This window comes from Mustela erminea, chromosome 13 (genome assembly GCF_009829155.1).
Source record: "Mustela erminea isolate mMusErm1 chromosome 13, mMusErm1.Pri, whole genome shotgun sequence".
Classification (NCBI taxonomy): domain Eukaryota; kingdom Metazoa; phylum Chordata; class Mammalia; order Carnivora; family Mustelidae; genus Mustela; species Mustela erminea.
The window spans coordinates 30,870,559-30,888,620 of NC_045626.1; the positions used below are offsets into that span (position 1 = coordinate 30,870,559).

Here is an 18,062-nt window from a genome sequence, read left to right on the forward strand (position 1 = left end):
TTTTCCAGATAGCACAATGCCATACCCACAAAATATATTAAAACATCCAACATCTATAAAAACTAACAACAGAAATCAGTGAAGTGATTAGATAAAAAATAAATATGAACACACAGTTCTGGGGTGCCTGGGTAGCGCAGTTGCTAAGTGTCTGCCTTTATCTCAGGTCATAGTCCTAGGGTCCTGGGATCAAGCCCCGAATTGGGCTCCCTTGCTCAGTGGGGAGCCTGCTTATCCCTCTCCCTCTGCCTGCTTTTCCCTCTCCTTGAACTCTCTCAGTCAAATAAATAAATAAAATATTTTTTTTAAAAAGCCCACAGTTTTTCATTTAACTAAGAAATAAAAGGGGTGAGGTAGTTCATAACAGTAACAATAACTGTCAGGGAATAAACCTATTTTTTAAAATGTGTAAAATTTGAAAATTTCAAGACTTAAATGAGTACAAAAATCATGTCTCCAGGAAGGAAGATTTAACATCATAAATTTGTCAATTTTTTGTAACATAATATATAAGTTAAATATAATTCCACCAAAGATTCTGGTGGAGTTTTGGGGCACCTGGGTGGCTCAGTCATTCGTTAAGTGTCTGTCTTCAGCTCAGGTCATGATCCCAGGACCATGATCCCAGAGTCCTGGGATCAAGCTCTGCATCGGGCTTCCCTGCTTCTCCTTCTCCCACTTCCCCTGCTTTTATTCCCTCTCTTACTCTCTCTCAGTCAAATAAATAAATAAAATATAAAAAAAAAAAAAAGATTCTGGTGGAGTTTTAAGAAAATGAAAAAATTATTCTTAAATTCTTGAAAAGAATAAATGTATAAAAATTATAAAGAAAATTATAAAAAAGAAAAAACAGGAAAAGGATTTGTCCAATCATACTTAATGTTATTGTGAAGAAACTGTAATTTTTTTAAAGTATGATACAAGTCCCAAAAAAAGATTTATAGAGGATTATCAGGAAAATGTAAAAGGAATGTGTCTCTTGGCCTAATAACTCCAATATAGGCTACTTCTTCAACAATACAGAGAAATATATACATAAATCTGTTCACTAAAATACAGTATAGCAAAAGAATACAAATAACATACAAATCAAAAGAAGCTGACTGGTTAAATAAATTATAAATTAAATTTGCAATAAAATACTATGTTGCTGTTTAAAAAAATAAGGTGAATCTTTAGGTGTCCATAAAATCTAGAAACACAGTGGTTTTGTTTTGTTTTTTTGCAGATTAAACAAGCCCTTGACATCATTTGCCTTGATATTTATTTGCCTATGTTTCCAGACTTCATGGAACCAAATACATTGTTGATAATGAGAAAATGTCCAAGATTATACTGCTCAGTTAAGAAGGTGAGTTTTTAACAATATAAATGATTTTAGTATAAAATTTACATAATATCAATATCATGCAATCTTTCTGCATATGTGTATGAGTACAGTTTTCAAAACTATGACCCACATAATCTTTCCTCATAGCTGTCAAGTGACATAAGCAGCAATTATGATTATTTTTTTGGATAGGAAACAGAATAATATAAGATGTTCCCAAGGACATATATTTAGGTACACAGAGTCAGAGAAAAGACAAAATTCATCTTAATATACATCAGTAGTAACAGAATTAAAAGACCTTTATACAATTTATTACTGAACTAAGTTCAGAGAAAAGAAAATCAAGAGATAACTTAACCATCATACTATTTATGCTATCTAGATCTCTAAAACCTCAAAGGGCACCTCGGTGGCTCAGTCAGTTAAGCATCTGAGTCTTGATTTCAACTCAGGTCATGATCTTAGGGTCATAATGGCGAGGCTCTGGCCTAGTCCCTCAACCTGCTCCATTCAGCCAGGAGTCTGCTTCTCTCCTTCTCCTCCTCCCTCGCCCCCGCCCCCGCCATGCTCTCGCATGCAAGCTCTCTCTCTCTCTCAAATAAATTAATAAATCTTAAAAAAAAAAAAAGACTTCAAAAAACTACCATATTCTGCAATTTAAAATGTACACAATGCTTCTACCATTATCCTCTATCTCATAACAAAAATTATAAAATGGTCTAGAAATAGTTCAGTACCTACACGAATATGGCTATCACTACAGACAATCAAATATTTAGTTTATAATCCTGTGAGGGAACTTAAGACAGACAATAAAAAATGAGGACTTAAATTTTTCTATTTAAATTCTGAAACCACATTGAGAAGCTGTCTTGACTATAGCCCAAAGGCTTTTAGCTAAACTCTATGACTCATGTCAAACATAGAGAATTAATGATTTTAGTTAAATTTTGAATGAATTTAAAAATAAATATTTCAGTATTTCCACATTTCAATTTTTACTTGTGATACGGTAAAGACAATGAGGAAGAAAGATAATATGCTGAATCACAATGCTTAGGATTGCTCTTTAACAGGAAAGTGAAAAACATCCTATTCAAATAAAATTATACAATATCTGAGATTTGCCTCCAAATAATCCAGTGGAGGGTAGGGAATGGACAAGAGAAAATAAGTGGTGTTACAGTTGAAACAAGACCAGCTGTGAGCTGGCAAATGCTGAAGATGGGTAAATTATATGTGAACATTCACTGCACTATTAATTGTTTACATTTTACAATAATTAAATACAGACATACATCAACCTTACCGACCTTAATAAATGCTGTGTTTGCCACTATGAATTCAAAATGATTTTTTTAAAAAACGATCTTTGATGGGGGCACCTGGGTGGCTCAGTGGGCTAAAGCCTCTGCCTTTAGCTCAGGTCATGATCCCAGGGTCCTGGGATCGAGCCCTGCATTGAGCTCTCTGCTCTTTGGGGAGCCTGCTTTGTCCTCTCTCTCTCTGCCTGGCTCTCTGCCTACTTGTGATCTCTGTCTGTCAAATAAATAAATAAAAATCTTTAAAAAAAAAAAAAAAGATCTTTGATGTTACTTGTTGTATGGGGTCAACATTCACATATTTTATATTATATATCATATAAATATATATATATAATAACATATGAAATATACATATAACTGATGAGATATATATACGCACACACACACATATATATCTTGAGGCTTGAAAAGAGTTATCTCATATCCATAAGTCCTGCAGCTAGCATAAACTATTAGGTTATGCTTGGAAAAGACATCCACCATACAAAAATTAATAAGTAAAAACAAAACTGCTAGATTACTCTATCTTATTAGCAATTACTAAAATTCAAAATCTAGCAATGCTTTGTGTCGACATAGAGTGTTCCTCCTTCCCTGGTGCCTTTATATGTATATAAATAGCCAGCATAAAGTTTGCAGTCTTTGCTTTCCAGAGGATTCAAAACCACCTTCAGGAAATCTACATATACATGTAATTGTCAGCAGCTGAAAGTTTAAAGGAGAAGTTTGAAGGAGAATAAGATGACCATGCATCTTTATGCTTTAAAGGCCCCAAGGGCTTTTCAAGGCTGCAATTAAATGTGGCTTGTTGTATACTGACTGATAGAGGGGATCTGAATTATTCCCTAGCTGGTGCTGCATTAAACCATTTTTCATTAGAATTCTTTTTTCCAGACAGAGCAATACAAGCTCTGCTGCCAGGTAAATGTCCTGGGAGAGATTGTCCTATCATGTAACAGATCAGGAAGTAAATTTTCATTTCACAGAAGAGTCCTTGGAGGAATATTTTAATTTTACTTCTGAAAACACACCTAGTATATCCTCTTCCCTTCTAAAAATCTCTCTCCCTCCCTCCCCACACACCCCCCACTCCTTCCTTACACACACACACACACACACACACACACACACACACACACACACACAGAGGTGGCAGGGATATGTTATAAGAGTCTAAAATCAGGGTCTAGTTTAAAATGTACCCAGTCTGGGCCACCTGAGTGACTCAGTCGGTGAATCGATCTTGACTCAGGTCTTGATCTCAGAGTCATGAATTCAAGCCCTGCACTGGACTCCAACCTGGGCATAGAGCCTACTTTAAAAAAAAAAAAAAAAAAAAAAAGTATCCAGTCAAAGAGGAGTAATGAATAATAATGTACCTCATCATCTGCTTGTCGCAACCGGGCAACAGCGTAGCGCCTCACTGTTGGATTGGTGTAATGGGAGGATAACAGCTCCAAAGAGTCCTCTACATCCATGGGCTTCCATTTCCCTAGAAGTTCTAATGCCTGTTTGGCCTCCTGAGGTAGATCCCAATTAACACATTTCAAGAACTTTGTCAAAGCCTGAAATCAGATAAGATTTCAAAATTAAAAACAACAGCTTATCACCTGGGGTAAGGAAGGTCAAGGGTGACTAGGCAGAGTTTCACTTAGTGCTGATGGCAGAGCCACGGAGTCGATGACAGACTCCTTGTGTAATCACTACACATAGTTATACATATGATCCTAGAAAATGCTACAGGACAGAGAAAAAAAAGAAATACATTCCCTGTAAACTTTACATTTTTCAGGTTAAACCACTTATAGAGCACTAAGAATTTTTAAATTTCTTAGGCTTTTCATTTTCCTTTTTTATTTTAAAATAGTGCAGGCCTTAAGACATGGAAATAAAGAGATGAGGCACATTCTCGTGAAATGCCTTAAAGACAATCTTCATTTTAAAACATCAACATGTGACATGAAACACTGCAGCTAACAAATGAAGAGTCCAATGTCAAGTGAGGGAAGAATCCCCAACATTAACCTTACTCTCAAACAACTCCCCAGATCACTGGGTTTCCTAAACACTCACACATGAGGGCTCAAACAAAGTATGTACAGCTCTTACACAGAGAGCTAACTATTTGAAAAGACAGTCAATCAAAAAGCTCCACAGAAAGAAGCATATAGATATACAGAAGCAGCAGCAAGTATTCTATGATTCAGCTGCCCGTTCATAGTGCCTTTCTGGAACCTCACTTCTTTAGACAGGCAGCATATTTATCTAAAGTTTTCACAAGATCGTCCAGGTAAGTAAATGACCTTGGAGCATAACACTCATGGTTGCATACATAATAAATGCTCTTTTAAAAAGGCTGAATACTTGTTTTCCATAAGGAAAAAGAAAAAAAAAAAAGATCTCTATTGTCACATCTTCCTACTGAGAACACTTTTCAGGCTAATTCCATTTTCTTCTTTCCCATGACTTGATCTTTTGAACAAAGATAACTTTAAAATTTTAAATTCCTACTCTGCCCAACTAAATCCTTTCATTAGTAAACTATCAAGTTCTCAAGAAAATGTCTTTTTGGACAATAAAACACAATTACTGGTTAGTATGACATAAATGAACCTTGATGCCCATCACCTAACTTACTCTTAATTTAACTAAATTAAGCAAAAAAGCACAATGGAGATTATCTAGTCCACGGCTCAAAGTGTATATCATCTCAGTTAAGTGGCTTACCTATCACCTCAAAATGGTGGACAATCTACATGCAAAATCCACATTATCTTGAGTATGGCATAGCCTTCTAGCTAAGAGCCTTAATGAAATGATTAGAAGTGAAACTAATCATTTCATACAAACTCTCAGACGCTCAAGTTAGAAGTGATATTAGAATGACTCTTCAACTATCAACAGAAATTCATCTTCTAACATCCCTGACAAAAAGAGACTTAATATTTAAGTAATTTCAGTGACTAATTTCCAAAGCACCCATTCTTTTTATGGACAGTGAAGCCATTTTTATTTTTTAACTGTAATGTACCAAAAAACAAATGTGTTTTCATATAACTTCTTCCCACTAATCAGTTTATTTTTTTTCCCACTAATCAGTTTAAATGGGAAGAATGAGTAAATTTAACCCCACCACATGGACATCTTTTCTAACAGTTGATGATGACTGCCATATGGCTACAGTGTGGTGTCCTATTTATAAAAACAAATAAACAAAACCAATATACAAACATAACAACAAAACCTTGGCTTCTTTCCCAAAACCGAAACTTTGCACCACAATCCTCTAACTCTCATTAAGCGACCTTTAATTCTCCTTCTATGTTTCAACCAAGCTAACCTATTTTTTACATGACTTTGTTTAACTCCCATCTATAAGCTCTTCACCCAAATAGTAGTGTCATCTTCAAGGCCAGCTTGTCAAAGACTCAATTTTTCCAGTAAGTTTTCAGCAACTCTGAGCTCTTCCTTTAGTAGCTGCCTTAATTTTACTCTCTTCATTCAACCGATGCTCCTCTAATTTGGCAGGCATTCTTATCTCTACAATTGGAGCCTGCATTGCGCAAGACTGGCTATCCATTTCTTCTGTACCTTCCGGGTGCCATTTAGCACAGTGCTCCCTTCTCCATGTAAGAACACAGACCACCCTTTTAACTTATTCCATGCATTTTTCACTTTTAAAATGTATTTCTATGTTGAATGTTAAGACAAAGCAATATTTCTTAAATAACTACAACAAAAAATTTTCCATTTCACAGCACATCAGCAGTCTTAATAGAAATGTGTGGATATGTACTTATAAGCAAATCTCATAACATGCTGATGTACTCAATTCAATAACTGAAACAATCTCACCCCCAGATTCTCAGATTTACAGATTTACTAGTAAGATTTATAGATCATGCTGCTGCCAAGGAACTTAAGGCACTGTACAAAAAATTCACAACTTTATAATGCTTAATGTCACAAATGTAAACAAAAAGGTAGTAGAATAAAGAAGGAAACAAGGAGAAGAGAAAAGAGAAAGGCAGGAAGTGCAAGAATTTGAGGCAATAATAATAATGATACTTAATCTCTGGCCCTTTAAAGATGCTGTACTGATGTAAAGGTACAGGATTCAAATGATGCAATTTTATCCTTAGAGTTTCCACAGATAACTGAGAGCAGAGTGTTTGGGGTCAAATCCTAATTCCCAACTCCATCAATTAACTAAGTCATTAGAAGTACATTATTTAACTTTAAATAACATATCTTATAAGGCTGTGGTAATGATTAAATAAAGTTACTGAGTGTAAATGTTTAGAACAGTACTTTTTAATATAATAAATATAATAAATATTTGATGTTATTTTATCATCTGATATTACTGTTATTCTATTTGACATTGAGTCAACATCAAATGTTAATATTTACACATTTATTGCCATGTTTCATGTTAACAGGAATATTATTTTAACCTCCCTTCTGATCTTAGAACCTCCCCACTATTATCTCCAACTCTTAGAATCATGTTCACAATCACTTCAAAGATGAAAAAACTATGTTCACCATATATATATGTCTAGTTTTAACGTCTACTGAGTAAGTTATTGGAAATTTCTAATTTGTTGCTAAAGAGAAACCCATTCCTCTACTCAGAACACTTCTGACAAACGTGGCTTTCCACACCCAACAATACCTTAATTTTCTGAGGACAGGAACTAGGTGTCCCACAATCTAACTCAGTTTGAAACTACCTGGAATTTCTGAAGATTCCAGAGATTAAAGAGTCGGTCTCACAAAACTGCTTCCCATTTCAGATGTCAATTGCAAATCTGGGGTCCCCACACTGCCCACACTGCTGTCTGACTTGGGTACAAATCAAAAGTTACCAACACATTCCTCAAGTTCAGGAATTTGCTCTAACAGCTCACAAAACTCAGAGAAATATTCTACTTATTATTGCCCATGCACTGTAAAGGATATAAAATGAATAACCAGATGAAAAGGTACATTGGGCAAGGTGTGGAAGGATCCCAAGCAAAGGAGCTTCTGTCCCTATAAAAGTCTTGGGTATGCCACTCTCCTGTCACATGCATGCATTCACCAACCCGGAAGCTCTACAAACCCTGCCATTATAGGTCTTAATGAAGGTTCCATTATGTAGGTATAATTTCTCAAATTTCTGGCCAGTGGTGATTAAAGCAATTCCTAGTCCCTCTCCTAGAGGTAAAGGGGTAAGGGTGATAATTCCAACTCTCTAATCACTTGGTTGGTTCCTCTAGCAACCAGCCCCCTCAAGCAAGAGTCACCTTATTAGGAAAAACTCCAGTATGGTTGAAAGGGACTTATCATGAGTAACAAAAGACACTCCTCTCATCCCTACCACTCAGGAAATTCTCAGGACTTTAGAAACTCTGTGCTAAAGACAAAAACCAAATATGTATTTCTTCTAATATGACAATATCATACTGGTACTTCTAAAACTTTAGACTGAAAACTGAAAATATCTCCTCACCCTGCTCCTTCCATTTGCCCTATTTCCATATTTTAGGCACTCAAGCCAAACTCCTGGGAGGTGTCACCAAGTTATTTTATCCATTCTCCTCTCCTTCCTTTGCCCTCCAATATCACTCTTAAAATCATAAATGAGCCTCCTAATTAGGTCTCTTGTTTCATTCCCAGATCTCCTCCAATCCACCTTGGCTTGACTTCCTTAAAACAATTACTTCTTAAGACACATTCTGTTGCTGTAGTGGTTTGTTTCCTATGGCCAGTGAAATCCAACTCCCAGGTGCAGAATTCAAGGCTCAAATGGACTCCATCTTTTCTGTTTCTAAACCATTCATACAATTTTTTGTCTCTGAACCTAACACATTGCCTTACTCATGCTTTTCTTCCCCATGAAAAATTATCATCAAATAAAAATATCATCAAAGCTTATTCAAACTTCAAGACCAATCTTTGCTCTGTGAAATTTCCTTCATATCACAGCACACTGTTCTACTCCACATTTCTACTATAGCAATTACCTAAATGTTTATTAAGAGTAACCTTTAATCAATTAAACGCTTATGCTTCTCCATTTTAACTGTGTAGAAATATTATTTCCCTAAAACAGTTTCAATTTATATGGAGACAGAGAAATGGTTTTTTGAAGCCCAGAGTCTTGAACAATACTAGGCCAAGAAAGGTACACTTTCTGAACTGAATTCATTACTGCTATGGTTCGTCATCAATTTCTTGACAGGAAGCACAAATATGATTATTGTCCTGATGCTACTGTCTCAGTAGCTACTTCAGAAACAGCTTCACAGAACAGTCAGTGCATCACTATTATCTTTACCACATGTGACTCTTCTTACTGCTTTTTCCCCCCAAAGATAATAAAAAGCCATTAAGAAAGTTATTTTCAATTAATATTTTTATAAGCAGAAGCCATTTACCACTGACTCATTTCAAAAGTTACAATATTCACATTTTGAATTTCATAAAAATAGGTCACTTCCTACATAGTATGGACCACAAATTTAAAAATTCTTCCTAAATGTCAATGGTTTTGCTAGACAAAGTGGTTATTGTGAACTTTTTAGGTGCAATATCAAATCCAGACTAGATGGTTTTCATCCGAAGTACTTAAGACAGGTCATTTAGAAAAAAGTAGGTGGGAAGACGGAATTTAATTAAAAAGTAATAAGAAACGTAACTTTGTAAGAACTAATTTCTATCAATTTGTTTTCTGAGTACTGTTTTCTCTCCACGAAATCTTTTCAGCCCTTGGGCCCAAATGCCAAATAGCCTAAATCAGTTTCTGAGAAACTGACACTGAAAGAATTTCTTAGTATAAATAAATTAAGGGACAGGGGTATCAGAGTATTTGTTTTCTACAAAACCCATTTTAAATTATTACAAAGATACAAATGCAGCTGTGTGAATAATTCCTCTGGTCACTTCAAGGCCAATATATATATTTGGTTTACTGAAAAGTGCTTCCCAAACATTAAAAAATATTGTTTGCTCTACTCTAGTGATCATAAGAATCGTATAATATGTCCTGAGAATTGAAGTTTCATCACCCACCTTTCGAAAACTTGAAATCAACTAGTTAAATGAAACTTGTCACACACTTTATATCACTTGAGCATTTTATTTCTTTTGCACATATCTAGAAGTAATTGAATTTCAGTGAGAAGTGACTACTTGTTTAAACAAACAATTTTTCTTGCAAGCCTTTCTATCTAAGGCAGTTCTGCTCTGTAAATCTTTTCTATGCTTCTTGAACCCATACATTCTAACAGGTTTAATTCAATATCTCACTGTGTATTTTAGAAAACACTGTGCTAAATTCAAGATGCAATTTCTGGGACCAAGGTTATTCTTCATTTAACTGAATATCATGTACTAACCCAATCTTTTTTATAAAACACAGAATCATACCCTGAGTTTCTATTGATGAATATTTCCCTTTTTGCAGTGATGACGAAAATAACACTCAAAGTTATACTAAATTTAAAATTCTTCTCTCACTCTTGTTAAGGACGTAAAGAAGAGTTAATATGACTTATCTACAAAGAATTTCCCAAGGCATCAATAAAAGATAAAGAAGAAAAGCTGAAGAGTTAAGATGAACTGCAAATGAATTTTTATCTTTACTTCAGAAACTAAAAGAAATGCAAGTGTTTCAGAAAAGCAAGTTCAACAAAGTAGCTAAAGACTGTCTCATGAGATTGTAGAACATATTCATTCATTCTCATAGAATTATATAATAGCTTTCTGACAGATATGAATTTTCCTAACACTTCTATGTTTTGTCCCCAAAAAGTTGCAGAATGCCTGCTCAGGCACATGCATGACGTTGCAAATATTTTCCCTACAATCCACTTTTCTACAGCTTCATTGACTGAGTTCGCTTCTAACTCAGAGATATGAGCACATCAAGAGTTAGCATCTGTAAGTTCTGTGCTGCTGCACAGGTCTCCTCATCTGTAGAAGACTAACATTAAGACTGATATTCTGGGGTTGTTGTGGGACTGAAAAGACCCCTGGCACACCGTGGATGGTGAATCGATACTGGTTACTACTATCTTATCTTTAGAGTTAATCCTAGAACCTATGTTCTAAGAATTGACAGTTCTAAGAATTGACATACTTTAAGTATGAAAAGAGACCTAGAAGTTCCCAGTTATTTAATAAACTCATATTAAATATGAAAAACCACAACTCAGACAGGTGAAATGATTGACCAGCTGTCAAAAAGCTTCTTAGTAGCAATAGTAACACAAGGGACCAAGTCCCCAGACCCAAATCTAGTGCTAATTTATCATAATTCTCTCTCCAGAAACTTCATCAACTCCTTGGTTTCATTAAGAAAAGCAAATGTCGGGGCGCCTGGGTGGCTCAGTGGGTTAGGCCGCTGCCTTCGGCTCAGGTCATGATCCCAGGGTCGTGGGATCGAGCCCTGCATCGGGCTCTCTGCTCAGCAGGGAGCCTGATTTCTCCCCTCTCTCTGCCTGCTTGTCATCTCTCTCTGTCAAATAAATAAATAAATAATCTTTAAAAAAAAAAAAAAAGAAAAGCAAATGTCTAGGGGCCCCTAAATGCCACAGTCAGTTAAGTGGCCAACTCCTGATATTCGACTCCTGATTTCGGCATAGGTCATGATCTCAGAGTTGTGAGATTGAGACCTGCATCAGGCTCCATACTCAATGCTGAGTCTGCCTGAGATTATCTCTCTCCCTCTCCCTCTCCCCCTGCCCCTCCTCTCTATTTACACACGCTCTCTCTCTCAAATAAATGAATGTATCTTTAAAAAAAAAAGGAACGAAAAGAAAAGCAAATGTCTCATTCTAACCTTGCCTCCTGCATGCCAAGATGGATGCCACTCCACAAACTCAATTTACACATTTCAAAGTACACTTTTCATACTCTCTCTCTAGCTATATCTCCTCCATAATTCTATAGTCCCTTGAATAACATAAATAGTTGGCTAGTCATCTAGGCTGAAAGAGGTGAGAACAATGAAGACAGAAGTGAATCAACATTTACTCTGCATCTACTAAGTGCCAGGTACTTGGCCAGTTTATTCACCAGTATTACCTCACCTGTGAAGAAGGGCCGGCATCATTAGAAAACTGAAGAAACCAAGCTTCCAAAGAAATTCTCCTAATCTTACATAGTTAAGAATAAGTAGAAGTGCCAAAAACTGAACCCAAATCTCTCTGACTTAACCCATTCAAACTATGCATGTATGCATAATCTGTGCACCACGTAACTGGTACCTGTGTCTTTGTGCATATACCCTTTGTAATATTTAAAAAATAATGTATCATACATATTCCCCTATATCATATTTTTAATTTGACAGTAACACTCTATTTCCATGGGAATTTAACTTCATCTTATTAGCAAAAATCTTACAGATAAATCAGATATATGAAAATATTCAAAATACTTACCTTTTCTTGATTAGTAAGATAGTATCTAAACTTCCAAACAAGATCTTGTTCTTCATACGTAAGTTGCTTGGTTGGTGGATAACTCACAATAATCTACAACAAAGGAAAAAAACTACTTTTGTCAAATATATTCTTCCTATTTACTTCCATTTCATTAAAAATTTTTCATTTATTTAAATATTTCTACAGTAGAACTTGTATAGAAGTAGGGAGAATATACATGCAACAGAGTAAAACTTAAACCTGCTGTACTTATTAGTCTAAAAAGAATATTATTGGAGTGTAGGGGGAGAAAAAGACGAAATTTAAAAATTAACACTCCATATAAAAATCTGTAACTACAGAGCTCATTTCATTCAACCAAAAATAAAAATAAACCGAATCAAAATAGCAAAAGTCCCCTTTTAGATAACTGAGTTTATAAACAATAAACATCTCCCCTATGAAGTTAACATACACAATGCATTTGTGCACACCAAGGTTTCTCTGAACCAGTACCTTAGGGCCATTTTCTAAGACCACTATATCAAGAAAGTATATACTATTTGTAGATCTGCCTCCAGGGTTAATATATTTTCTTAAAGCCCCAAAATGATTTAAAACAAATACAAAAACTACAGAAAAAACAAATCTGTTGAAATTACACAGATTTTATTACCCTGGGGCAAAATATGCATCTGAACCACTTTCAAATGAGTGGCTAACATATCAGCTGCAACCAAATTACACATTTCATTATTTTTATATTAATACTTTAAAAATTCTCTTACATTTAGTTGATCTCTTGTGGCAGCATTAGGTTTGAGATCATGGTCAGACGGTCCACTTCTTAAACTCCGGGCAAGCTTGTGGTGTTTGCTCTCAACTAAATTCTCCTATAAATTATTTATAAATACTTATCAATAATGTAAGTTTCATCAAAAGGAAGTTTCAACAGCCAATTAGAAATGCAAAAATAAGTAGTTGCTTACTCAAGACCACTTTATAACACTTAACATCTTATTCTTGTTACAACTTTTGTCCCCTATGTATTTTTTTTTTTTTTTTTAAATACCTCATCTCAGGGTCATGATTTCATAGGTCCTGAGACTGAGCCTCAAATCAGGCTCCACCCCTGGCAGGAGTCTGCTTCAAGATTCTTTCCCTCTGTCCCTCCCCCTATTCTCTCTCTAAAATAAATAAATAAATCTTAAAAAAAAAAAAAAAAAGAATGAAAATTAATTTGAAAAAAAAAAATCACCATTTTGTGATAGGGAAACTAAACATGTCTTATGCTTCTCTAGTGCCGTAAATAAGCATTTGCTGTTCCAGCTTCTTAAAACATCTCATAACACCCCCTATTCTCCATATAGTCAAGGTTTTCACATCCTCTACACACACAGATAAAACCTTCACTCTATAATCTTCCCTGACAACCCAGGCTAAAGCATTCCCTCTTCCTATGAGCTACTAGTGACCTTGTAATATCACTGTACTATCATCTTAGCAGTTTAACTTGCCAGTTCCCTGAGGGCAGGGAACTACACTGAAAGTAAAGTACTCATAAGGCCTTGTTTTTTTAATACTTAAATCCGATCCCTGATCTATTTGGAGTTTTTATGTATGATGTGAGGTATGGGTCTAATTTAATTTTTTTTTAAGATTTTATTTATTTATTTGACAGGCAGAGATCACAAGCAGGCAGAGAGGCAGGCAGAGAGAGAGAGGAGGAAGCAGGCTCCCCACTGAGCAGAGAGCCTGATGCGGGGCTGGTTCCCAGGATCCTGAGATCATGACCTGAGCCGAAGGCAGAGGCTTTAACCCACGGAGCCACCCGGGTGGTGTCCCGGGTCTAATTTAATTTTATCTTTTTCCAAATGGCTCATCATTAGTTCCCCAGCACTATTTTCCAGTGATGAAATGTCACCTTTATGATATTTAGGATGTTTGTTTCCAAAAGATTCCCAGGTTGCCTTTTTTTCTAGTTTTTTATACTCTTTCTCCCTATCTCTTCCTTTGATGTTGGAACATCAGTCATTACTTCTTGCTTTAATGACCTGTATTTACCTCCATCATCATACTTCTATCTTCTAATATACTACTTTAAATTCACTTTGGTCTGATTAAGAAGGTAACTAATCCAATCAGAAACATAAAAAATAAGAATAAAATGGTTCAGGGTGATGTCATGAGTTGTAAGTGTGAATATCATGGTATTATGCTACTAAAAGGATTTTTTGCTGAAACTTTCTAAATTTAAAGTCATCAAATTAAACCACTATTGCAAAGAATTCTTCCTGCTTCACATCCCCAAACTATCACCTCAAAAATTCCATAGATGGGTATCTCAAAATCATCCAAGTCACCAAGATCCAAATTAAACAGTTCTAGCAGCTACAATGATCTTCCAGATTTTTCAACAAAATTAATCTCCCTAAAATTCTCATCCATTGAACCCAGTGTTACATCCTGGAATAAAAAACTTCCCTCCCAGTCTTTTAAATACCTGCTTCCCAAGTTCTACATCCCTTACTCTTCCAATAATTCAAATAAATGTTTCCCCAACAATATACTATTCTAACCGTATTTTTAGACGTTGATATTGTAAAGTTCCACCTGAACCTACTTTCAGTTAGCTAAAATGGACTTGTAAGTCACTTTTGGATAACTGACTTAGTTAGAGATATACTTTTTTAAAAGAAAATGTATGCTGTAGATCCAAGTCACAATCACTCTGGAAAAAAGCACTTTTGTAAGAAATTTGGCAATAACTCACCATAGACATCTGAGGGTCAGGAACTTTTACTATCTCAAAGCTTGTTAAAATTGGAGATGACTCATCACCATCCTGGATTATAGTGTAGTAAGTTAAAAAAAATAAATAAACAAAATTTAACCAAATGGTAAGAAATAATACATGATAATGTACACTCCATAGTATTTTAGTTCTATTTAATGAACACTATTCCTCCCTTTTAAAAACTCATCTTCTTTCAACTGCAATTTAAAATACATATCCAATTTTTACCTGTTATTGCTAATGAATATTTAGGGAAAAATAAAATCTAACAATAAAAAACTTGTTACAGTTTTTAGATATATGAGGTCTAAAAATCAGTAGATTGTTTTTGTCAGTTATTTTTAACTCTGCTTATAACCCTAGTGGGCCAAAGTAATAATATCCTAATTTTCAAACTTACAACTAGAAACCACAAAGTATGATTAAATTACGGCACAAGGGATGTGTTGCATCATTTGCAAAAAATACTAAGTAGATGTTGGTAACTTTCAAATTAGCACAACTGAGTTCCATTCAAAGAAGTTGGATTTTAAGCAAGGTGTTAATGTTAGCTGAAATTTATACATAGCTAGAGACTCAGCAGCGTTGCTTCTACTCAATACAGTGGAAACTTGAATAAGAAGAATTAATCCATCAATTCTTAAGACACAAAGCTGCTTTACTTTCTTGGTATTATCATTTTTGGTAATTCAGCATAGTAAATGTCACTGCATACATACCAGAAAATGGTAAACTAATTAAGATCAAAATTCATTTCCTCACAACTGTATACCTCGCATCAAGCTTTTCTGTCAATTTCCAAATGCTAGTATTTCCAATGTAAGATATGTGCAGGCAAATCAGGAAAGAGTGAAAGAAGGGAAGTACTGGGACTTGACTTTAGTTCAGTAATTGAGTCTTACAGAAAACCACAAATTCCCACAGCCGTTGTTTAACAGGCTGGTTCTCAGTCACAACATCAGAAAACACATTTATCAGCCCAACTGTGACAAGTAATCTTCACTAAGGCTATCTGTCACAAAAGACAGGTGACAAGAAAGTCTATTTCCATTAGATTCAATACACTAGCCCAGCAATCTTTACACTAAGTGGAAATATGACAGGGTAGGTAGACAGGCATTAATTTATGAGCAATTTTCAAGAAGCAGCAGAAAGGGGCCAAGAACCTTTTCAAAAACACTTGAAATTCTTCTAATTTTTATTGTTATTATTTCATCTATTATCAAAGCTGTCTTTCAAAAGATTCTTCAAATCTCTTCTGCTTCAAAGCACCATTTCCATTAGCATGTTTTTGCAATACAAACCCTATATGGAGGAGAAATAATACTTTTTCATTACACATAGTATAAGATGTAAAATGTTAGTTTGTTAAAGTGACAAAGCAATTTCACTCACCTATATTTCCCCTTTTTAATGTAGCTTTTCTAATGAATTAATAAGCTATGTTAGTCTATCTTCCTAACTTCTTTTCACCAAAGACTATCATTTATCAACTAAAAGTTAACTTTTTCTAACCTTTTACTAAAGGAAAGGGATACAAGCTAAAGAGAAAAAAATATGTGTTAACTTGAAAGTTACCAGAAAAATGATCATAAATTAACTACACAAACTCAAAACTCCATTACAAAAACTTCTTTCAAGTAGTAACTTACATTTATGAAAAAATTTATATTTTAAAAAATCACTATGACAGCTTTAGTAAATAACACTAAAGCATAAATATAATTTAGAAGTGTTGCTTCTAATACACAAATATATTGCATATAAGCTTAGCTATATACTAGAAGAAATATTATTCCATTATGCCATGTATCAAAAGTCTGCCCTCACTCATACTGATTTAAGCACCTGTCTAAGGTTATTTCCACAATAATACCTGGTTTATGTGATTCTGAACTACGTGTGCAATTATTTCTATAGTGCTTAAATTAAGACCCTTCAACAAGCATTTAAGGCACAGATATTTTTCAAGTAGCAACATATCAAACACAAAACTACTTTATTTTGGATAATGAGCAGACCAGAGCCAATCCATTAAATGCATATTTGTTATCTCTCAGCCTACTGAAAACATGTTTTTTTAAAAATTCTGCCTTTATTACATAAATACACATTTAGGAAGTCTTTGATAAGCATACATGTGTTAGGCTCACACATTACATATACAAACTCAAATAGTAAATATACCCTTAATTTTCAACAGCTTATCACTTAAAAACTAATTCCCTTTTTATTTTTCAAGTGAATACTAATTGTTAATAAAGTTATTACTTTAATGTCCGACTTGCCAATTTGCAGAACGATTAATCAAAAAGTTTTTAATCTGTTGCATATTTATTGAATTCTGGAACCCAGAACTGCATTACATGAATGATAGGCTTTTGTAATCTTGTTGTAGCTATATGATCTGATTTGTGTATATACAAACAGCTGCAGCTGACAGCTGTCTGCTGCTCTCCTGCAACCAAATAACTCATCTCAGCAGGTACAACAGTAATTTTTTTTAATGTTTCCCCTCCCCTCTACTTCAGAGACCATAAACAGTTCCAAGGCAAATACCTTTTCATAATAAACAATACCATATTCCTTATCATCACACTTGACACATCGAAACTCAACCATCAAGTACATGAAATTAGAACTTCGTTTCTCACTCTAAAAAAAAAAAAAAAAAAAAAAAGATTTTTATGAAAAATCTTGATCTTCAACATTGTCTTAAAGGATCAGTATGTATCATTATTTCCAATTCACTAATACATGATCTCTCAAGTACAACTTAAAATATAACAAATATTTATTCCATTATTATAAACAACCTTCACAAGTTTTTCACAATTTACGAGTGGTCTTAAGATAACTCGCAATCATTTGTAAAAAAAAAAAAAAAAATTTTTCTCAATATACTTTAAACATATTGGGAAATAGTTCCTTTCTCTCCAACATAACAACGTGTCCCCTTTATTAAAAAAAAAAAAAGGAAACATGTAACAAAGTGAAAATAAAATGAAGTCTAAAAGGGTGATAAGTCTTAAACCAGTTTTTAAAATGGCTTTAAATCATTATGTGTAAAATCATAAAGGTCTAAAGAAATCACTTAAATTGTTCAGCTTTATGATACATATTAGAGTCTAATTATGGTAATGGCAATGCTCTCCTACCTTTCAACGAGTGGGGGTAGAAAAGGTAAGTAC

At 34.5% G+C, this 18,062-nt stretch overlaps 1 protein-coding gene across 6 annotated transcripts in view; it reads right to left on the bottom strand.

Moving 5' to 3' along the window:
* PIK3C3 (phosphatidylinositol 3-kinase catalytic subunit type 3) overlaps nt 1–18,062 on the bottom strand; it is a 140,405-nt gene that overhangs the window by 80,609 nt on the left and 41,734 nt on the right. For all 6 annotated transcript variants that reach the window (XR_004277974.1, XR_004277973.1, XM_032310044.1 and 3 more), the window contains exons 6-10: nt 17,431–17,526; nt 14,848–14,919; nt 12,863–12,967; nt 12,093–12,185; nt 4,038–4,223 (exon numbers count right to left, since the gene is read on the bottom strand). Coding sequence is in view for 4 of the 6 variants with exons in the window: in XM_032310044.1 (XP_032165935.1) it covers nt 4,038–4,223; nt 12,093–12,185; nt 12,863–12,967; nt 14,848–14,919; nt 17,431–17,526 (552 nt within the window). In the remaining 2 variants the exon portion in view is untranslated. The remainder of the gene's footprint in view (nt 1–4,037; nt 4,224–12,092; nt 12,186–12,862; nt 12,968–14,847; nt 14,920–17,430; nt 17,527–18,062) is intronic.